The 23,937-nt window shown below is 42.9% G+C and overlaps 1 protein-coding gene across 1 annotated transcript in view; it reads right to left on the reverse strand.

Moving 5' to 3' along the window:
* Positions 1-12,570, reverse strand: part of LOC126335162 (juvenile hormone acid O-methyltransferase-like) — a 230,888-nt gene extending 218,318 nt beyond the window's left edge. The window contains exons 1-3 of the mRNA XM_049998136.1: positions 12,501-12,570; positions 10,421-10,649; positions 2,967-3,187 (exon numbers count right to left, since the gene is read on the reverse strand). Of these exons, the coding sequence (XP_049854093.1) occupies positions 2,967-3,187; positions 10,421-10,573 (374 nt within the window). The 5' untranslated portion in view covers positions 10,574-10,649; positions 12,501-12,570. The remainder of the gene's footprint in view (positions 1-2,966; positions 3,188-10,420; positions 10,650-12,500) is intronic.
* Between the last annotated feature and the right edge of the window lie 11,367 nt (positions 12,571-23,937).

Genomic DNA, 23,937 nt, shown 5'->3' on the forward strand with positions numbered 1-23,937 from the left:
GATGAAAGGACACGTTTTCGCGTCCAACAACTTTCCTAATATTATTTCATAACGACCATGTTGTCTTCATTTTCTTCTGCTGTATGACATAGCTCGAATAGATGCCGATACTGTGGACGGCGGGGGGAGGTGGGGGAGAAGTCACAACGGGATATGCCGTTTTATTTTTAATGAAACCAGCAGCTTCTCCCCTGTACCCATCTATAGTGTCCTTTCCTTCTTTTACCGTTGAAAGCGTGAATGAGATTTTTTTCATGTCTCGTAGAGACCAGAGTGGTTTATTTTCTCCAAAGTAGTTTTATAGCTTCTAAACCTACACTACTCTCCCCGTAATCTCCCGTTCAAAGATGCCTTGCAGAACAACATGTAGCGAATCATGAACTTTCGCGGTTTTTATGCCTATCGAGAAGTAACATATTCAGTAAACAGTACGCCTTTGCAGCTTTTATTTTTCTTCCAGTTGACTTGTCGAACATGTACCATGTCCTCTACTATTAAAAAAAATTGTCGGCTGTAACGGGAGACCAGAGGCGTGCTCCATCACTTAAAATTTGTCTTCATCTAAAAAGATAAAGAAAACATATTATAATGTGCGGGCGACAAAAGTTTTCAAAAAGAGGGTGGATTGGCAATAAACTATCGTCACTTCTAACACGACACGGCAGTACGCAAGTTACTATGTGGAAAGTATAAGGTGGCAGTGTCTTTCGGGTGTGAGTTAGGGCAGCTCGGTGAAAGGCAAAGCAAAACACCTGCCGGGAAGGCAATGGAACGATCTATTTCTTTTAAAATACCATATCTGTGTGCAGTACGCGAAAAAAAAAGCAGTCATACGAGATGTAAAACATTACTTCAGTGTGTTTTACATTTTAGGATATAAGCAGTAAACACAGGCAAAAAGCTCTGGTAAACAAATATAATGAAGCGGCTGGATACTGTTTTACATGCAATGATTGCCGTAAGAAATATATAAGACAAACCGGTAGGTCATTTCAAGTAATATTTCAGGAACACCTTATCTTAAATAACCCACGAGTTAAATTAACAGCGCACTTAGCGTAGAGGGACACAGCATCACAAGCCCTACAGAAAATTTCAAAATATTCCAGAAGAAAGCAAAAAGGCAAATTTTGAATATGTAAGAGAGTAGAAGTTTTTAGATATAAAAACGAAAACGCTCAATTCACGTTGAATAACCAATTGGAATTAAGCACCATATCGTTCTGGGTAATTTTGATTGTTTGTATGATTTGGTTTTAGAACGTAATAAAATTCTGTATTATTCTCGTGTGTAAAGATAGACCCAGCACTCCTAGTCATGAGTACATGACGTCACACTGTCCATATGACGCCCACGAGAAAAACAGGCGTCAGCCCGTACGTCACGAAGCACTATGGGACTTAACATCTGAGGTCACCAGTCCCCTAGAACTTAACTACTTAAACCTAACTAACCTAAGTACATCACACACATCCATGCCCGAGGCAGGATTCAAACCTTCGACCGCAGCGGTCGCGCGGTTCCAGACTGAAGCGCGAAGGAGTGCCTGAACCCGCTCTCTCGCTCAGCGCAGCAGACAAAATGCGTTCCTAGACCTGTTAACTCGCAGCTGGGTTTGTACACGCTAACAAGAACTGCATCATCTCTGGAATTTGCTATTACGAAGTCCTACTGATTAACAGTATTATAACAAAATTTAATACTCGATATAAATATGTACAGCATTTAGTCTACTCTGCTTAACAGTCCTCATTTCATATAAGAAGTCGTTCCTTCTGCTACTGATAATCATTGTGGCATGATTTTAATTTTATTGTACCCCAGTACAGCCGTAATAAATTATGAGTAGGCCTAAGGACTTCCTAGCATTGTAGGACTAATAACAGTAATAATCCATAATAGCGGATTCCTGAAAAAGATGCAATTCTCGTTCGTACCGTACGCACCTAGTTACGAGTTAACAGATGTAGAAACGTAGTTTTCGTCTGCTGAGTTGAGCGACTAGACGAGCGCAGGCCTACATTCGTGACGTACGCGCCGCGGCCTGTCTTTCTTGTGGGCCTCGGTCCACATGGATAGCTTCCGTTCCGCCAGCCAGGTAGTCTCTCTTTGTCGGTCATGCAGGGCGCTTTTGCTTTGTCCTACACTGAGCTGCCCTTCTATCACACTCGCAAGACGCTGCCAACTGACACTTTCCACATAGTAATCTGCGTAATGTCGCGACTAATCATGTTAGTAGTGACAATTTTTTAACGCTAAGCCGGCCCTTTTTTAAAAACTTTCAGCGGCGACTCACTATAAAATAGTTTCTTTCGGATTTTTTGATACTAACAACGTTTTAATGAAAAACAATTAAACTATCTGTTAGCGGACTTCTTCCTAACGTCTTGCCTTTCAAAAGCTGCTGTTGGCCTGAATATAAAATAGTTTATTTCTATTTTAAACAGTGATCTTTACCTTTTGACTTCCCCTCGTAATTACATGGTGCTTTGTCACTTCGTTTTAATACATAATACATTCAAAAATGATTAAAATGGCTGGAAGCATTCCGGAACTTAACATCTGAGGTCATCAGTCCCTTAGAACGTAGAACTACTTAAACCTAACTAACCTGAGTACATCACACACATCAACGCGCGAGGCAGGATTCGAAGCAGCGCGGTTCCAGACTGAAGCGCCTAGAACCGCTCGGCCACAGCGGCCGGCTAATAGATTCTTGTGCCAGACTGGCAACAAGCCTTACATAATCTAGTTTTATCAGTAACATAACATATAAATATTGGTAAACTAAAAATATTATGGGAGAAAATGTATGACTGATTGTTACGGCATTTCTTACTCTTGGAAGTACCACAATAGCAATAGTTGGAGTGTTCAAGTTTTACCCCTCTTGAACTACAATCGGAGAATTAAGCCAGACCAGCTGTTGCACAGTAGTTGATAAGGCGACAAAATGAGTACACACCTGTTGTCGGGCACCCAATGCAGCAGCAGGAAACAGAACACCTTGCCGAAGGGCGCGTACTGCCACACGGCGGAGTTCTCCAGGTCGGGCTGAACCACGTCCAGCTGCTCGTACGTGATGGTGCCTGGCAGCGCGTTGTGCTGCCTGCAGAACTCCACCATCTCTGTGCTGATGTCGCAGGCCACCAGCTTCGTACCCGGTGGCAGCCGCGGGGCTAAAACCTGCCAGTACAGAAATATACTTTCTGATTTGCTCTTCTAAGCTATGCAGTATGTAAAGTTAATCAGTGCTTCCGTTTCTTTGAAGAGGCACAGTGATCCAAAGGTATTGCAGATCTTTGTTACAACCGTGCTGTGCAATTTCCAGACGTCGAATATTGAGAAAAGAGGAGGGTGATGAAAGAGGCCACAGTTGTCGAATGGAGGGCACGGTGCAGATTACAGGGGGTCCACTCCGTGTGTCGTGGCCTGGTACCTGGCGGCGGCTCGCCGCGCTGTCCGCGGAACATAGCTCAGCGGGCCAGCTAAAGCCTGAGAGTTGTATAGGGCGGTCGGGAACGACATGAAACGCTTGTAAGGGTGTTGCAAGGTAGGTTGCACTGGCAATTAATTATAAATCGTTCCCGATTCTGTTATTATTGAAGTTAGCTAAACAAGTAATTGTACGCGTGAATTGAAGCAGGTTACCGGAGAAGCTGTTGCCAGATGTGTTCTTCGTTCGTTTCCTCAGACAGCACAAACGTAGCATCTCCTCTCCTAACTTAAACTTATAACTTCCGGAAAAGGCACATTGTAGCTGGTCATAAGCATTTAAAGAAGTTGTAACTCACGGACTAACAGATGTCTGTGCATTGCCGCACTTTTGCCCGTACAAATACTTGAATTGCCAATTAAATTGGACTTGCCGCAACGTATGAATTTGGTTCTCAACAGTAATTTCTCAGTACAGCCTACCCTGCAAACCCCCTACAAGCTTTTCAGACTGTTTTTGTCAACCCTGCGACAACTGACAGATAGTTCAAGCGGCGCATTATCAACCGAAGTCTATTTGAAAACCCGCCGGTATCTTGGAAACTGCATCGGTGGCCGGCTTAAGTACACAGGGTGTGATTGTCGGGTCCACGACTTCAGTGAGCATTGAACGCTTATGTGAGAAACATCGGCTGCGTTTGGGATCTATTGGGGCTGGATTCGTTTCCAGATACATGTGTCTTTGTGTCAGAACACTGCCCACAAACTGGCGAAAACACAATGTACGTACAATTCGTTTCTTTTTAGAGTTCGTTACTTCAGCCGGTAAAAATCAAACCTCTGTTGGATTACTTTTCTTTCTGTATGAATAGGAAAATAGGAATGCGGGTAAGCTACTACAAACAGCATAGTGAACGCATTATTGTGGTCAAGATAGATACGAAGCCCACACCTACTACAGTAGTACAAGTTTATATGCCAACTAGCTCTGCAGATGATGAAGAAATTGAAGAAATGTACGATGAAATAAAAGAAATTATTCAGATAGTGAAGGGAGACGAAAATTTAATAGTAATGGGTGACTGGAATTCGAGTGTAGGAAAAGGGAGAGAAGGAAACATAGTAGGTGAATATGGATTGGGGCTAAGAAATGAAAGAGGAAGCCGCCTAGTAGAATTTTGCACAGAGCACAACTTAATCATAGCTAACACTTGGTTTAAGAATCATGAAAGAAGGTTGTATACGTGGAAGAACCCTGGAGATACTAAAAGGTATCAGATAGATTATATAATGGTAAGAAAGAGATTTAGGAACCAGGTTTTAAGCTGTAAGACATTTCCAGGGGCAGATGTGGACTCTGACCGCAATCTATTGGTTATGACCTGTAGATTAAAACTGAAGAAACTGCAAAAATGTGGGAAATTAAGGAGATGGGACCTGGATAAACTGAAAGAACCAGAAGTTGTACAGAGTTTCAGAGAGAGCATAAGGGAACAATTGACAGGAATAGGGGAAAGAAATACAGTAGAAGAAGAATGGGTAGCTCTGAGGGATGTAGTAGTGAAGGCAGCAGTTGATAAAGTAGGTACAAAGACGAGGGCTGCTAGAAATCCTTGGGTAACAGAAGAAATATTGAATTTAATTGATGAAAGGAGAAAATATAAAAATGCAGTAAATGAAACAGGCAAAAAGGAATACAAACGTCTCAAAAATGAGATCGACAGGAAGTGCAAAATGGCTAAACAGGGATGGCTAGAGGACAAATGTAAGGATGTAGAAGCTTATCTCACTAGGGGTAAGACAGATACTGCCTACAGGAAAATTAAAGAGACCTTTGGAGAGAAGAGAACCACGTGTATGAATATCAAGAGCTCAGATGGCAGCCCAGTTCTAAGCAAAGAAGGGAAGGTAGAAAGGTGGAAGGAGTATATAGAAGGTTTATACAAGGGCGATGTACTTGAGGACAATATTATGGAAATAGAAGAGGATGTAGATGAAGACGAAATGGGAGATACGATACTGCGTGAAGAGTTTGACAGAGCACTGAAAGACCTGAGTCGAAACAAGGCCCCCGGAGTAGACAACATTCCATTAGAACTACTGACGGCCTTGGGAGAGCCAGTCATGACAAAACTCTACCAGCTGGTGAGCAAGATGTATGAGACAGGCGAAATACCCTCAGACTTCAAGAAGAATATAATAATTCCAATCCCAAAGAAAGCAGGTGCTGACAGATGTGGAAATTACCGAACTATCAGTTTAATAAGCCACGGCTGCAAAATACTAACGTGAATTCTTTACAGACGAATGGAAAAACTGGTAGATGCAGACCTCGGGGAGGATCAGTTTGGATTCCGTCGAAATGTTGGAACACGTGAGGCAATACTGACCTTACGATTTATTTTAGAAGAAAGATTAAGAAAAGGCAAACCTACGTTTCTAGCATTTGTAGACTTAGAGAAAGATTTTGACAATGTTGACTGGAATACTCTTTTTCAAATTCTAAAGGTGGCAGGGGTAAAATACAGGGAGCGAAAGGCTATTTATAATTTGTACAGAAACCAGATGGCAGTAATAAGAGTCGAGGGGCATGAAAGGGAAGCAGTGGTTGGGAAAGGAGTGAGACAGGGTTGTAGCCTCTCCCCGATGTTATTCAATCTGTATATTGAGCAAGCAGTAAAGGAAACAAAAGAAAAATTTGGAGTAGGTATTAAAATTCATGGAGACGAAGTAAAAACTTTGAGGTTCGCCGATGACATTGTAATTCTGTCAGAGACGGCAAAGGACTTGGAAGAGCAGTTGAACGGAATGGACAGTGTCTTGAAAGGAGGATGTAAGATGAACATTAACAAAAGCAAAACGAGGATAATGGAATGTAGTCAAATTAAATCGGGTGATGCTGAGGGAATTAGATTAGGAAATGAGACACTTAAAGTAGTAAAGGAGTTTTGCTATTTAGGAAGTAAAATAACTGATGATGGGCGAAGTAGAGAGGATATAAAACGTAGACTGGCAATGGCAAGGAAAGCGTTTCTGAAGAAGAGAAATTTGTTAACATCGAATATAGATCTATGTATCAGGAAGTCGTTTCTGAAAGTATTTGTTTGGAGTGTAGCCATGTATGGAAGTGAAACATGGACGATAACTAGTTTGGACAAGAAGAGAATAGAAGCTTTCGAAATGTGGTGCTACAGAAGAATACTGAAGATAAGGTGGATAGATCACGTAACTAATGAGGAGGTATTGAATAGGATTGGGGAGAAGAGAAGTTTGTGGCACAACTTGACTAGAAGAAGGGATCGGTTGGTAGGACATGTTTTGAGGCATCAAGGGATCACAAATTTAGCATTGGAGGGCAGCGTGGAGGGTAAAAATCGTAGAGGGAGACCGAGAGATGAGTACACTAAGCAGATTCAGAAGGATGTAGGTTGCAGTAGGTACTGGGAGATGAAGCAGCTTGCACAGGATAGAGTAGCATGGAGAGCTGCATCAAACCAGTCTCAGGACTGAAGACAACAACAACAACAACATGTCTGTCTTACTGTGAAAATTTATGTCACATGCTAAGATCTACGGTCCCTTGACGCAGTAAAAAAGTAAAGCTTCCAAGACAGTGAAATAACAAGGTACAGTCATGTATGACACATTTGACACTCGCAAGGTCACTCATGAAAACTATAGTTACTTCCAGTTCACCTAGAATCATGAATTTAGGCAAGAAGCAAAATTGCGCAGTTTATGTAAATTTGTAATTGTATCAGTATAAAAATATCTTTTTGTCGTCTGATATCCGACTTCAAACTTGAAATTAAAACATTGTCGAAAGCCTTGCGCCGGACGCGGTGGTCTCGCGGTTCTAGGCGCGCAGTCCGGAACTGTGCACTGCTGCGGTCGCAGGTTCGAATCCTGCCTTGGGCATGGATGTGTGTGATGTCCGTAGGTTAGTTAGGTTTAAGTAGTTCTAAGTTCTAGGGGACTGATGACCACAGCAGTTGAGTCTCATAGTGCTCAGAGCCATTTGAACCATTTTTTTTTTCGAAAGCCTTGCAATTCCTGAGACCAATATTTTGCCAGTATCAATGTTGATAACAGGGTAAAGTTGTCGATATTCTCGGTTTCCGCTGCGGATGAAATGTCTATATACATAATTAAGATTGTATCGAACCCTCACAGCGCGAGACCTAAACTCAAAGGCCAATGTTTCGTTATACTAGAAGTTAAAAAAATTGTACCGTTTCTTGAAAAGTGGCAGTATGGACTAAAACAACAAAAAAACTCCAGTATACATGGGCTATAAAATGTATACCTTAAGTGCTATGAGCATTTGTCCATATACGCTCGTGTGAAACAATTTTCTAATACCGAACAAATGGTCACAGCTCCTAATATATACGTTTTAGAAGCCATGTTTACTGGATATTTTTGACTTGGTTGGGACCACACTATCGCCTCTCAAGAATAAAAACTCCGTCCGAACAGGCCCTGAAAGACCCAACGGTGCCGACTGGCCACCGTGTCATCGTCCGCCCACAGGCGTCACTGAATGTGGATATAGAAGGGCACGTGGTCAGCACACCGCTATCCCGGCCGTAAGTCAGTTTACGAGACCGGAGCCGTTACTTTCTATCAAGTAGGTCCTCACTTAGCCTAACAAGGGCTGAGTTCACCCCGCTTGTCAACAGCGTTCGGCAGACCGGATAGTCACCCATCCAAGTGCTAGCACAGCCCGACTTTGGTGATCTGACGGAGCCGGTGTTACTACGGCGGCAAGGCCGTTAACATCGTCTCTCAAATTATGGGATAATTTTGTAACATCTTGCATAAATAATCCCTGTTTAATCGTGAGCACCATGTTTTTTCTTGCTTTCGAAAAGGATATATTGATCTGTTACTTATTACGCAATGGAAAATCCAAGACAGAAAGTAACAGTACTACGAAAAAGGTAGTTGATACTCACTATATTACGGAGGTACCTAGTCGAAGATAGGCACAACAAAAATACTGTCAGAACATGAGTTTTCGGCCAACAGGGGCTTCATCGAAAATAGTCGGGAGATTATGAACATGTATGTGTGAGTTGCGATTGCGAGTGTTTGTGTACGTTAAATATTTTCGACGAAGGTCTTGTTAACAAAAAAGCTCACTTTCTGACGATCTTTTTGTTGTGGCTGTCGGGGACTCACCATCTCCGCTATATGGTGAGTAGCAACTATCCTGTTATTGTTAATTATTCCAGTTGCCTGAAATTTGGTGCACCTGTTGTGTAAATCAGGAGATGAAGAAGGAATATGCAAGTAGTATAGAAATCCCACAGCATGTCTCAAATCTATTGCCGTACATAGGATGTTATGTATAGCTTTCTTTATTAAAATTCATGAATGGGTGTGATAAATGTAAAGCCCTTGCTGCTACTGGTGATGAGTTCCCTGTGAGCGGGATGGACAGTCACATTATCTCATTTACTCAATCTGCTCAGCGGCGCCTTAAAGCTACCATTTACTCGTAATCTGGCATATCAAATTGTTGTTGAAGCAGAGGATAATGAAGTAGCTGCAATAGCGGCAGTGCACCACAGCCCACGGATAATCAATTACACCGCGATTCGAATACGTTAGTGGGTAGTATCGCCACCAAATTGCATTGTCATAGGGATTATCCACACCACAAGTGGCTGCATCAAGAATTCCACGGCGCCGATTTCCATAACCGGGTAGTGGTATGTCAATGGACACGTCAACAAATGCAATCGACCTTCACGTTATTTGCCAAGAAATTATTTTCTCGTTAGCCTACATTCACAAACTATGGTTGCGTTTTCGGGATAATATGTATTACTGGAGTGACGACAAACGTCACCGGTTACAGCAAGTTGACTATCAGCGTCCTTGGTCGGTTAACATATGGTGTGGCGTCATAGGAAACAAACTCATTAGTCCGAATCTTATCGACAGCATGTCGAAGGGAGGAACTATGGGTACAACTGAAAGATATTGCCCAGGACGTTCGACAACGTTTGTGGTTTTAGAATGGCGGTTGCCCAGTGCATTACGCAGCTGAAGCACCGGAGCTATTAAACCGTGTTTTCACTGGTTGGTGGATAGGGAGAAGTGGCCCAGTTAGTTGTTCTGCTAGGTCGCCGGATTTGATGTCACCAGATTTCTTCCTGTGGGAATATTTAAAAGATAAAGTGCAACAGCATGTGACAACAGGCCGTGAAGATATGGTCGACAGCATCGGAAACGGCGATGCTGCTAATCCCGGATCTATGCTTCTGTCCTGTGTATGGTCATTTAGAAAGTGGATCATTAAGTGTACTGGGGATGGCGACACTACATTTGAACACTTACTCGAAATGGAAAAGGAGAGTAGAGTTCGTCGCGAGCAATGGCCACAGTGCCGCGTCAATAACTCCTCTGTTTGATGTGTCGGAGGAATAAGACGATGCGAATGGGGTTCCAATTAAAAGTTACGAAATACTGGCCTGGCCTAACTTCACAGCATGGAGGTGAGGTCCAAAGTGCCATTCAAGGGACACTGAGAATCATGTTATAAATGACGATGGGGTACCCATTTCTGTTCCTCTCATTACAGCGTCATCTGTGGCGAAAAGAAGAAAATGCTTCAGACCAAAGTATACAGATTTGGCAGTAAAATCATAATCTGCAATAAAAAAACGGGGGTTCCCATTGAAGATTTCAAAGTTGCCCATACCAGCCACGCACGGGGTTGGGTGGCTCGTTAAGTGTGATATAATTGGATGTCCCCCTCCGAGACAAGCAAATCGGAATTTGAACTGTTTTTTGGTCCGAAGTGTAGTTTCGAGATACTTCAGTGTCTTCTGTGAAAATGAACACTCTGTATACCTCCTTTTCTCGGTGGTCCTAGATATCCAGGAGCGACGACACTTTATAAAACACAAGAGAGTTGCTTAGTCGTCGATTTCTCTGATGGAGTAGTAACGTGCCTGAAATTGAAGAACCCACCTTCCTGGCGACGTCACCGGGCCCGCAGCCAATGTCGAGCACGGGCAGTGGCTGTCTCGGCCAATTGAAGGCCAACCACAGCTCGTCAACCTGTTTGGCGGCCAGTTGCGTGAGGGGAACACACCCCAGGTTGTACAAGTCCGGTTTATCCATGCTGATGTACACCTCTTGTTTTTCCAGGCTGGTTAGAAGTCTATCCCCCTCACAGCCAGGAACAAGATGCTGATGCCTGGAAGAAAAAAGTTTTTAGAGAAATCCCCCTCCACGTCAGATACATTTTAATGGGAAGGTGGACGTTAACCTTTGTCATTAGAAACGGAATACTAGTCAGTTTATGGAAGTGGTCTTTAAACCAAGGCCGAAATAAAATGACTATGGCTTCCCAGTTATTTACGCGTTAATAAAATTTATCGTAAATAATGTACCTCATTTTTCAAACCAACAGTTCGCTCCATGGGAACTATTTTTAAGTATTTTTACAAAAGTTTAAGGTCACCTACTCCGGTCCAGAAAGGTGTCAATTATTCAGAAGCACACATTAACAATATATTTAAAGCAGCCATAATGACTTTAGCTAGTAGTAAAGTGCAGTTTAAGAAGATCCTAAGGGATTTATTGGTGACCCACTCCTTCTATCTCATTTCTGAATTTCTTACTAGAACCATATGATGGACACATTGTATATATTAATAACATCAAATAACACGAACTTTTCGTAAAATAAAACTTCTGTACATCTCCAGACCCGTAATGTGATCAGTATAAGTAAGTGTTGTGAACCGATTTTGTCTTTGGTGGTGCACAGTTAGAACAGCCTGAAAATTATAAAATACACCACAGTGTACCGTACGAGTACGTTTACATGCTTCGTCACAAGTTGGTTACTAAATAACATACAGATTAGAATACGAGTTGCTGTTTCCTTTTTCTGTGTATCTCATCGGCGCTAGGTTCATAATCATTTGCAAAACGTCACTGGTCTCTACGTTAAATAGTGGCATCATACACAGCAAAGTAATTTTTATGACACTGTACATGTTTGTATTACATTTGACGAGTTACTCACTATAACGAAACTCTGATGCTATATTAATTCATTTTCTTTTCTTTTTATAAGTTAAATATTATAAGTACGCAGAATTATTTGGGAACAGTATTTTTTCTGTCTATTTTAAATATGAAAACCATGAGTTAGCAATCGAGACAGAGCATATTTTTATAAATGTGCGATCAAGACTAATTTTATATTGAAAATCAAGATAAAGTACTCCAGAAACTTTGATAGTGTCAGGTTTCATAGAAATATAGTTAACGTCCCTTCGAGGGCTCTAGTCTAAATGTCACCAAGTGTGTGGCCATTCGTTGTCTGGTGGTGATGATGGGTGGAGGGGGGCGGGCGAGAGAACCTGCATCCGTAAGTGTCAGATCTAAGTGGCATGTAAGTTGCCCCTACAAAGACTAGTATCATTTGTGGTCGTTCCTTGTGACTGTCGGAAGAATTCTTTTGGTTGTTTCTTTAATGGAAATTTAAAATAGCTCGACGGGTTAAATGAACAGCGCAGTTCACGCCAACGTGTACTGAGACCCACCATTTACTTTGGCAAATTTGTTACAAAAACACCATGGCACATTCGGATTGCGTCCACCAGAAGAAAATTAACATCTGCCTCTCACTTTTTTTCATGTGGCGCTCACACGAGCTTCTAATCGATGGTGAAGGATACCTGACAAGAAAATGTGAAGATTAAACGCTACATAAAAGCACGAAACCTAAGGGAAGGTGTTTTATTGCAACTTGGGGAGTTCTGATGCAGTACAATAGCTGTAAGAGAACACTATCATAAGGCTAGTGATAGAAATGCAGGAGACTACAAATCTATGTAGCCAAGACGAACCCATTTCTGTTAATATTATTGAACTTTGCCAATCAAACTGTTCTGGGTTGTTGGCCGCATTGTCAGCACATTAACTGTCCGACGTTTCGACCACTACTGTAGACGGCTTCCTCAGGGCTTTATGCTGAGCTACACTGCCTAATGAGAGAGACATTAGATAGCGGACAGCGCGCAAAGCGACTTACACATGCGAGCGGGGCACCGCGGTGGTCGTACACACACTGAGCGCGGGCACGCCGCTGCCAGCACCTGACAACGAGTAGGCGGTTCTACGTCACAACTACCGTCCGTTTCTGATTCGTCTGTTTCCACCAATGGCAAGAAGTGATCTAAACACCAGTGAGATGCGTCTTTACCCACCAATGACAAGGACCAACCAATAACGAACGCCTAACACCCCTTCAACCGTCAGGCGCCCCATCAAATTACGTAAAGCAGCTTCCTCCGGTGCTATATAAGATCTAAAATATCTCACATTCAACAGTCTAGCTTAATAAAAAGTCCTGAGGAAGATCTTTTGCAGTAGTGACTGAAACGTCGGACAGTTTTATATATTGACAGTGCTGTCGACAGCGCTAAAGAATTTTATTGAGAGTGACAGCGGCTGCAGCAGCCTACCCTTACACTATTAAACTATTTTTTAATTTTTTTATTAAAATGTCCATACGCTACTGCATGCTATTGGCACATATAGTGAGTCCAAACTGTCAGCTCAGGACCCAGGGTGTTTCATAACAGTTAAAGTCTGTAGACGGACTCGAGAGTCCCTATACAGAGTACTCATCACTGTCACATTAAGGGTGATAAAGCTCATAATCAATCAAAGTTAAATTTCAAATTAACCGCATCTTTCGAGTGTCGTTCATTCACGACAGTAAAAAGTGCTCTCTCTTCGTTAAACCACTAATAAATCCATTTCCCGGCGGTTGCGACTCATGAAAAGCTGCAAAGTTCTAACCAGCAATTACTATTGAATAATAGCGCAAGTTCTCATAACCGGAGGGAGGAAAGTAAAACCCGTTAAATATTATCGGAGACTGAACTAAGTCACTGAAAAATTTACAAGCGCTGAGAGCACACAGACGTAAGACAGTGTGTCAGCCGGGAATGTGCTGCTGAGTGACACGCTAACCGACATGGATCCTGCCAAGTTCGTAGTCCCAAACTGAAAGTTCCACTGCCTTTTTTTTGATCACGCAAAGGGTAGAGCCCGTCCACGCCCACAATGACGTGGTGACCATCTCATGAAGACTATGTCACCTCCATATTTGTTAATTACTACACGAGGACTTCATGGAATGTGGGGTTGTGATGTTATCCGTATATCTGGGCAAGATTACCCACTAATACGAACGCATCGAGAAGATAGATAGTGGACGAAAAGCGAGCGAAGGGCAGCGGTTTCAAGGGCAGAGGTGAAAATGTGTCAAGGAAAGAGCCAAGGAAAAATTACTTCTGCGATTGTTTGGTCGGATAGTAAGAGCACTAGCGAATTGCTTGCAGTCAGTGACAGAGCATGCGAAGATAGGGTGGTTGTTAGTTTTGGGTATCGTGCAATGCCCCGTAATGTTGTCATATCTTAGGTCGATACAAAGAGTTTTCGAGATTGGGTACCACTGGGGCTGGGCACCTGCTAGGTATCCTGGGCCAGCTGCAGTGTCTGTGACAGGCCAAGAGTGTCATTTAAGTGGCCGATTGGTCGTAATTCGATTACGGTATAAGAGCTGTGGTTGGGTTTATTTGCTTTTAGTGTGCAGTTCCGCTTCCCTGCGTTGCCTCTTGGTCGACTAGTTTACACCTGACGGTACAAGTTAATTTTGATGTGCTGCAGGGATTCACCAGTGTTTGTCGTGTTTGTGTGTTCGTGTTATCCATAGACAGTTAAATGTACCCAAGTAGTAGTGTTCCACTGCAGGCCCTGGAGTCTGGCGCGTGGGACGAAGCCGATGTACAAACTCAAGCCAAAGATGTATCATTGTGCTCAGGTCAGGACCACGGGAGACCAGGCAATTGTCAGGATGTTACTGTCCACAGACCATTGCATGAAAGATGCTACTTTATTACAGGTTGCATTGTCCCGCTGATCGAACACATAGTGCTGTCAAACGAACTGTAAAATTCGTTCATATTATTCCGCATTTAGCATTGACTTAAGCGCAATTAGCGGAACACGCCCTAACCACGAGAAACACCCCCATGCGATCACAATACTTCCTCTACATTTAAATATTCGTACTACACATGATGGCAGGCAATTTTCTCAAGGCGTTTCCAAACCCAAACCTTTCCATCCGACTACCACAGGCTATAGCGTGACTCATTGCTCCTAGTCAGTGTAAACCGCTGTTGATCCATCTCAAGAGGTGCTCGCACTGACTACATGAATTTGTGGCTTATGAGGATCTGCGAGACCATTTTACCCCATTCCTATTTAACTCCCTATGCAGGGTGATTGTGCTAGGTGGACTGCTGCTAGCACTTTGTAATTCAGGAGTGCTTCCTACCGCTGATTGCATGCAATTTTCTACAACCACTCAAGGTAATGCTTCTCCGTCAGCACATGAGGCCTGTAAATGTTGCATCGTGTTTCCAGTTCTCAGTCGCAGTACCAGCAGTCGTCTTGTACAGCCCTTTAAGAGTTGAAACGTACGAGACGTATTTGTTTCCCAGTCGACATTCAATGTCACTGAGCTCTTGTGTCTGATCCATTCTGCGGTTTTTGCTTCTCTACTGACAACACAATACTCTCCACCTGCAATCATACTAGCTGGTACGCTTCGCGTGACATTTGGTGATCAATTCCACATCACATTAGGTGTCCATATACTTTTGATCAAATAAAATTACACATGCAGATTCACGTTTTCGACCTAATTAAATGAATCGTGCTGCATGCTGTACGTTGAATAATTCTTTCCTAACTAAAAATTAATTGACTAGCATCATATCGCTATTTCAGTAACCAACCATCAGGGCCTACAATTCATAGTTCCCAATTACAGGAGCACATCACCTTCATGTAAAGTTAGCTGCTATTTCCGCTGGTACAGTCCGATTTCCAGTACTTTCAACGCAATTTCAGTCACGGCCAATTTTGATATTCAACACATTCGCCCTAGCAATAGCAATTCATTTTCAGTAACGGCTATTGCCAATTTCGGGCGGGGGATACATATGCCAAACTTAGAAAAAAAATTTAAACATTCGTTAACTGTTGTTGACTCATATTAACAACAAAGTTTTTATAAAGGTACTGATGTATAACTACGTTCTAGAACTTTTTAGCATACACTTAGCAATATTAATGCCATTTCTAATCTGAAAAACTAGTGGGTGGGGGGTTATTTTATGACCTCAACAAAAAATTTAAAAAAATATACATTTCATTAATTATAGTTGACTTTTATTCACTGCACACTTTTTAAAGAGATATTAATATGTGCATATGGTCGTGAAGCTGGAAATACTGAATATGACATTCATTATGAAACATTACATCTACTGCTACGACAGTTTTTGGGTTTCGTTTGACTGAAGGATAAAAATTTAAAGCAAAATTTTAGTATATAAACTATCTGATGACATTACAATATTTTCTACAGATGGATACAAAATAGCGCCTACAACTCCCTTGGTATCGTGAAGGTTAATGGGCAAGAATTAACGAAATGCACGACAAAAAATATAAATTGACTAGATTTGTTTTAATCAGGAAAGCAAGCCAACCGTAGTCTCTACCTCCTGTTCCCAAGACCGAAACTGGATTTATTGTATGGTGTCTGTCCTTGTCAGTCCTGTAAACCCAGCCAGCACCCTTAAACACAGTAGTATGAGTCGCTTCATAGGGAACAGCGAAAGTGATGGATGGACGGGGAAGTGTAGCCGCTAACCCCTCCCATTTTCACACCCGCCCCCCCTCTCCCCCTATTCGTCACACTTGCCATTTTAAAAAAAACAGTGATCAATTCTGAATTTGTAAATGGCTACCCTCACCATTTCTTTAAGCAGTGCCCTACACTGAGAGGCAAATATAGCATTTTATGTGAAATATTTTATACCATTTTATGTAAATATCTTTGACTTTCATGAAATTTTGTAACATGATACCAATTATCACATCATTTTTATATTACGTTGATCAAATACAGACGTATGTATGTATATGCAAATATCAATGACTGCTATGAAAATAATGGAACTTGACGCCATTTTTACACATACCTTTAATATCACATTATTAAAAACAGAGGTACGTATATGTACAGAAACGTATTAGACTTTATCCCAAATAATGCACATCTTGACTCTGTTACTTATTCAAGTGAAGTTTATGTAGTTCCTTACTGCATAGCTTCGAACTTTTCGGCATTTTGATATAGTTTACTGTCTCATTATAATACTACCGTGTGACTGCCTGGAGAGGAGGGGGGGGGAGATGGTACGAAACACAGTTGTGCTAGTTCTACCATCTTTAATTTATTTTTTCACGATAGCACAAGTGGTTCGGCTACGTTGGATTATAATTGGCTTTAGAGGAGAGAAGGAGGCTGAAAGAGTGGCTTGGTGACCATCGATATTGTTGATGATTTTAATGATAAGATTGTCACTCCATGTAGGCAGCCCGCTCTAACATTTGCATTTTTTTTTTGTGTGTGTGCCAAATGGCCTCAATCTTGGAGTGTGACATCAGTGGTATCACATACTTCCACATTGTATTTAAGTGCAAAGTGGGCTAGAATGCCCATAGATGCGAGGATTGGAACTTAAATAGTGACAACTATTTATTCACAGCCGATACCAAAGAGTTAGATGTTTGCACCCGTTACTGTCCTTCAAAGTAGTCACCAGCGCTGTGTAGAACCCGTTGCCAGCGACGTGGAAGGCGTAGTATACCGGTGAGAGAGCCTGTTCTGTTGATGGTGCGAATGGAGCGGTCTAAAGTTATGGTGATTCTCGTGTACGCCTGTGATGGTGTTATCCCAACGCATTACGTTTCTCCACGGCAGACAGTCAATGCACAGTATTACTGTTCGTTTTTGTAGCATCACCTGCGACCAGCTTTGCGAAAGAAGCGGCGACACTTTCTGCGCAACCCACCCATCATTTTGCACGACAATGTGCGGACGCATACAGCGGAAGCTGCGGCTGCTCTGTTCGGTCGATGGGACTGGAAAGTACTGTACCATCCACCATACTCCCCGGACTTAGGTCCTTGTGACTTTGATTTGATTGCGAAAATGAAGGAACCACTTCGTGCCATTCGCATCAGAACTGTTCCAGAGATTCGACAGGCAGTAGACCGCTGCATTAGCACCATCAACAGAACAGGCTCTGCTAACGGTATACTACGCCTTCCACATTGATGGCAACTGATTCTATACATTGCTGGTGACTACTTTGAAAGACAGTATCAGGTACAAACATGTAACTCTTTTGTATAGGTAGTGAGTAAATAATTGCCACTATTTAAGTTCCAACCCTCTTATAATATTTATGGTTAGCTGGCTTTCTATACTTATGTATTTTACTAATGTTTTAAATTTCACTGTCGAATTATTATACAATTTAATTCCCTAATAGAAAATGCTGTTTTAAGGGTTTGTTTGTTTTCTTTTGGTAAATATAATTACGAAGTGGCTTTCGTCCTCTGGTGATTTAAAGAACTAATAGTGAAATACTTATAAATTGGCTGTACACTTGATACACATGGCCTTAATTCAGCATACATATTTGTTGCTCAATAAAGTTTTAATTTGTCCGTTACATGAGATGTTAATCGAACTAACAGACTATGGCATCAAGAGCATTATACTCGTATTTGTTACACTGTAATACATTCAGACAAGTGAGTTGGGTACACACTTTATGTATCTGTATGACCTGTTCCTTAAAAGATGCCTTACGACAGAAGGAGTGGATATATGGCTGCAGCTTCTTTCACACTACCGTCTATGTGTAAGTCGTTGCTGAGCCGTGCTGACCCCGGCTTCGGCGTTGCTTTAAAACTTGGCTTTTACTCTGCATTTTGTTTCCCGCGGTTATTGCGGTTATGCCGTGGTTCTTCCTCTTTCTACATATCAGCGGTGTGCATCGATATTTGCACCGTATACCATCTTTGGTCTGGTATTTATACGCTACTGGCCATTAAAATTACTACACCAAGAAGAAATGCATATAACAAACGGGTATTTGTTGGTCAAATATATTATACTAGACCTGACATGTGATTACACTTTCACGCAAATTTGGTGAATAGATCCTGGGAAATCAGTACCCAGAACAACCACCTCTGGCCGTAATGACGGCCTTGATATGCCCCGGCATTGAGTCAAACAGAGTTTAGATGGCGTGTACAGGTACAGCTGCCCATGTAGCTTCAACACGATACCACAGTTCATCAAGAGTAGTGATCGACATATTGTGACAAGCCAGTTGCTCGGCCACCATTGACCAGACTTTTTCAGTTGGTGAGAGATCTGGAGAATGTGTTGGCCAGGCCAGCAGTAGAACATTTTCTGTATTCACAAAGACCCGTACAGGACCTGCAACATGCGGTCGTGCATTATCCTGCTGAAATGTACGGTTTCGCAGGGATCGAATGAAGGGTAGTGCCACGGGTCGTAACACATCTGAAATGTAACGTCCACTTTCAAAGCGCCGACAGTGCCAACAAGAGGTGACCCTGACGTGTAACCTATGGCACCCCATAACATAACGCCAGTATGGCGATGACGAATACACGCTTCGAATGTGGGTTCACCGCGATGTCGCCAAACACGGACGCGACCATCATGATGCTGTAAACAGAACCTGGATTCATCCGAAAAAATAACGTTTTTCCATTCGTGCACCCAGGTTCATAGTTGAGTACACCATCGCACGCGCTCCTGTCTGTGATGCAGCGTCAAGGGTAGCCTCAGCCATGGTCTCCGAGCTGATAGCCCATGCTGCTGCAAACGTTGTCGAACTGTTCGTGCAGATGGTTGTTGTCTTGCAAACGTCCCCATCTGTTGACTCAAGGATAGAGACGTGGCTGCAAGTTCCGTTACAGCCATGCGGATAAAATGCCTGTCATCTCGAGTGCTAGTGATATGAGGCCGTTGGGATCTAGCACGGCGTTCCGTATTACCCTCCTGAACCCACCGATTCCATATTCTGCTAACAGTCGTTGGATCTCGACCAACGCGAGCAGCAATGTCACGATACGATAAACCGCAATCGCGATAGGCTACAATCCGACCTTTATCAAAGTCGGAAACGTGATGGTCCTTATACGAGGCATCACAACAACGTTTCACCAGGCAAGGCCGGTCAACTGCTGTTTGTGTATGAGAAGTCAGTTGGAAGTTGCCTCATGGTAGCAGGTTGCAGGTGTCGCCACTGGCGCCAACCATATATGAATGCTCTGAAAAGCTAATCATTTGCATATCACAGCATCTTCTTCCTGTCGGTTAAATTTCGCGTCTGTAGCACGTCATCTTCGTAGTGTAGCAATTTTAATGGCCAGTAGTGTAGTTCCGGCTTGGCGGTGTGCAGCCAGGCGGTCGGTTGTAGTGGATCAGCAAGCAAGTCTCCGTGCGGCGCAGTCGGCCGGGCCAGCTGGCAGTCTCTGTCCAGTGTCTCAGCATGTGGGGGCTGGTCTGAGTGCTGCGAGGTTCTTGGCTCACCGACACAGGACTTGAAATTTGAGTGGCGATTTAATTACCGAAGCCACGTCTGTTCACGTTGTTGCCTTGGTTGGTGGTTCGCTGTTGGCGGTATTCCTGAAAACAACAACGAGTGTTCAAATTGGTGAAGATTTAGCAGCGTGTGGTGGAATTAACTATATTTGTCGGTTTGAAATTCAAGTTCACCAGCGGAATTTTCTGTCTTGTGGCCGTTAGTGTTCCGGTTACCTGCCCTGGTCGTTGACGTAATTTTCGGCAGTGTCCTTACCTCACCCGTTGTCACTGACCAACATGGGGTGTATTTTTTGACAGCTTAATGTATTTTTGGTTGTGGGCGGCTATAACTTTTTGGCTTTGGAAATCTCGTATACTGGTCGGTGGTTAGCAGGTTGTCATGTCGGTGGGTCCCTGACTGTCTCTTGGTTGTGTTGCCGGCGGATCGAGTTTAGTTGGGCCGACTTCTTGTCTCGCCTAAGCGAACGTTAAGGTTTCAAGGGCACCCTGAGCCCCTGGAAACTTCTGAGCGCCGTTGCCTTTACTGCTTATCGTGTTGACGTTTAAGTGTGTATTTTTAGTGGCTGATAGCTGATGGTTGGAATTTGTATGCTTGTAATTTCGTTTTTAAAATCAGAGGCCTTTAGCCATTTTAAAAGTATGTTTTTCTAAGATGAAGCTTGGGCATTGTTTCAATGCTTGGGCATTGTTTCAAAGCATCGGCCTTCAGCCGATTTAAGTTTTAAGGTTCTTACTTGTCAAGTATTACCTTTTAGAAGATAAAGCTGTGGGCTTTCTGCCTGTTGAGAATTTATTGTAGTATGTTGTTTTTAAAAGCACCGGCCTTTAGCCGCTTTAAGTTTTAAGGTTCTTACTTATCAAGTATTACATTCTTTCAAGATAAAGCTGTGGGCCTTCTGCCTGTTGAAAATTTATCGTAGTTCTATTGTTCTTAAAATAATGGTCCTTCAGATACTTTAAATGTTTCGATTCTTACTTATCATTTCTTACATCACTTGGGCTTAAATACTATTTAAGGTTAAAGCCTGGATCCCTCTGTCTCAAAAAATATTTATAGCTGTTATATTTAATTCATGGGCCTTCATCTATTTTAGAGTTAATGTCGTTTTCTGTCGATAATCAAGCACTGTAATGTTTGGACAACTACATAAATTGTTATGTTTGGAGTGTAACTGAGAGCAGCTCATCCTTGCCCCCTTCCACAATTCCTGTTACTTGTCCTGCCCTGCGGGTTTAGCAGCACGTCTCAGATGCTTTCAGGCATTTTATTCACGTTTTCGTAACTGCAATTGTAAAATCCTTAAGATGCTAGTATATGAGCAGTAGGGTACAGAGGCTCCCAGGACACTTTTGATATCAAAGTGATACGTAAATTTATTTAGTTGATCAATTATTACTCCCACCCCAACCCCCATAACAAACCCACCACCCACTACCACCTACACCGCCACCACATCCCCAGATGACGTCATGTGTTTTCCTCAGCCTGCACATTGCTCCCCAACCCCTGCCCCTCACCCATTCCCATTGGTGGGAATTGCAAATACGATGGCAACTTCCAATTATGGCGAAAATGCGAAAATATCGAAATTTGATGGCAATTAGTTTGTCCCACCGCTACCCTGACATCCCACCTCACCCCCACCCTACCCAGGAAATGGTCTGAAATTCAAAATGATGTTGCTCTTTCCAGGATTCGAACTCTGGTCCTTTTTGACAGAAAGTCCAAGTGCACCCGCAACACAAGGAAACTGTCCAGATGCAGGAGAGGAAGGTTAGGTTAGTATACTTCGTTATTTTGATTGGGAAGTTGAACTACAGATTGGTCTTAATTATATAATTAGTTGTAGAGATCGGCCCTAATTACACAACTATATACATAGCACTACATAAGTAATGCATAAAATAGCAATGGGACTCGAAAATTTCGATACAACTGATGTTATCTCTCTGGGAAAAGATTTAACAATACCACTCAACAGAGAGGAGTTTAATAAGTTTGTTAGCTGTAAGCACGCAGCTGAGGACTGTATCTATTGCTGTTTGACGTCAGGGTTCGCTACAGATGCCTGATCGAAAATCCCCCTAGAGCGTAGGTAATCGAAACCTTTACATGTTACTACTGCTGATGGAAAACGTTTTACTGTTCTAATTACACAGTGAATTGGTGGTGACAAAAATCAGCAATCATAATAAATGGGGGAAAATGTAGTTCCGAAAGTTGGCAGAGGGGTGGCAGTTGAACATTCAGTTTCCTGATAGTACGGCTGAGAACTAGCAAAATTATAGGTACTCTCACCTCCCTTAATTCATTCTGCTACCTCCCAGTGTGCCATGCATTTATCTGTAGCATACTGACATCCTCCTTGGTCATTGGCTGCACCCAGCCTTGAGACAATGGTCTAGGCATCGGTCCTCCGCCAAATAAAAGGATATAAAGCTAACTAAACAATAAGAGATAACTCAGGACCATCCCAAGTACAAACTGTTTGTTATTCGAAAAATGTAGCTGCACAGCACTACCCCTCACTCTGCCCCTTCGGTTGTGGGGCAGTTGCCCTGGTGACCTCTCACACAGAAAACACACCCCAGCCAACTTCCTGAACGTGAAAATGCTTCACTGTAACAATAGAATTTAACGTCAATGCATTTCTTGTATGTATGCATTTTTTAAAAAGGAAAACACACTCAGTATAGTTTTTACGTTTGCTGCATCTTATTATTTTGCGACACCTAACGAAGAGAGAAAAAAAAAATCTACAGCACCGCCATCGATCATAGATGACCAGACTGCAGAGGCCTATACATATGCACCCTGCATAAAACTGAGGCAAAAATACTTCCACTACGTTGCTGCGATAACTACTGATCACCGCAGGATGTCCTCACTATATCGAAACCATCGGAGGAAAGAAAAAGCGAGAATTTTAACTCCAAAGAAAAATCGACATTTTTGCTCCATAATGACCTGTCTGTAACGTTTCTGTCATAGAACAACTATCATTTGCAATAGCACCAGATTTTTGGGTTCTAGTTTTGTAAGCAGTTTGATCATGTCAACGTATTTCACACAGTATACTCACATGTCGGTAAAAACACTCATTTCGATGTTCTACAATGAGCTACAACTAAGGTGGTGTCTACTGTATAGTTAGAAATCATGAAGTATGATATAGCACAGGACTTGTGGTAACACATTTTTAAACACACAGTCGTGATGATAATAATAAAAACAGTTGTGAGTGCATGAGAATACACTCCTGGAAATGGAAAAAAGAACACATTGACACCGGTGTGTCAGACCCACCATACTTGCTCCGGACACTGCGAGAGGGCTGTACAAGCAATGATCACACGCACGGCACAGCGGACACACCAGGAACCGCGGTGTTGGCCGTCGAATGGCGCTAGCTGCGCAGCATTTGTGCACCGCCGCCGTCAGTGTCAGCCAGTTTGCCGTGGCATACGGAGATCCATCGCAGTCTTTAACACTGGTAGCATGCCGCGACAGCGTGGACGTGAACCGTATGTGCAGTTGACGGACTTTGAGCGAGGGCGTATAGTGGACATGCGGGAGGCCGGGTGGATGTACCGCCGAATTGCTCAACACGTGGGGCGTGAGGTCTCCACAGTACATCGATGTTGTCGCCAGTGGTCGGCGGAAGGTGCACGTGCCCGTCGACCTGGGACTGGACCGCAGCGACGCACGGATGCACGCCAAGACTGTAGGATCCTACACAGTGCCGTAGGGGACCGCACCGCCACTTCCCAGCAAATTAGGGACACTGTTGCTCCTGGGGTATCGGCGAGGACCATTCGCCACCGTCTCCATGAAGCTGGGCTACGGTCCCACACACCGTTAGGCCGTCTTCTGCTCATGCCCCAACATCGTGCAGCCCGCCTCCAGTGGTGTCGCGACAGGCGTGAATGGAGGGACGAA

Source organism: Schistocerca gregaria, chromosome 2 (genome assembly GCF_023897955.1).
Source record: "Schistocerca gregaria isolate iqSchGreg1 chromosome 2, iqSchGreg1.2, whole genome shotgun sequence".
NCBI classification, from domain to species: Eukaryota; Metazoa; Arthropoda; class Insecta; order Orthoptera; family Acrididae; genus Schistocerca; species Schistocerca gregaria.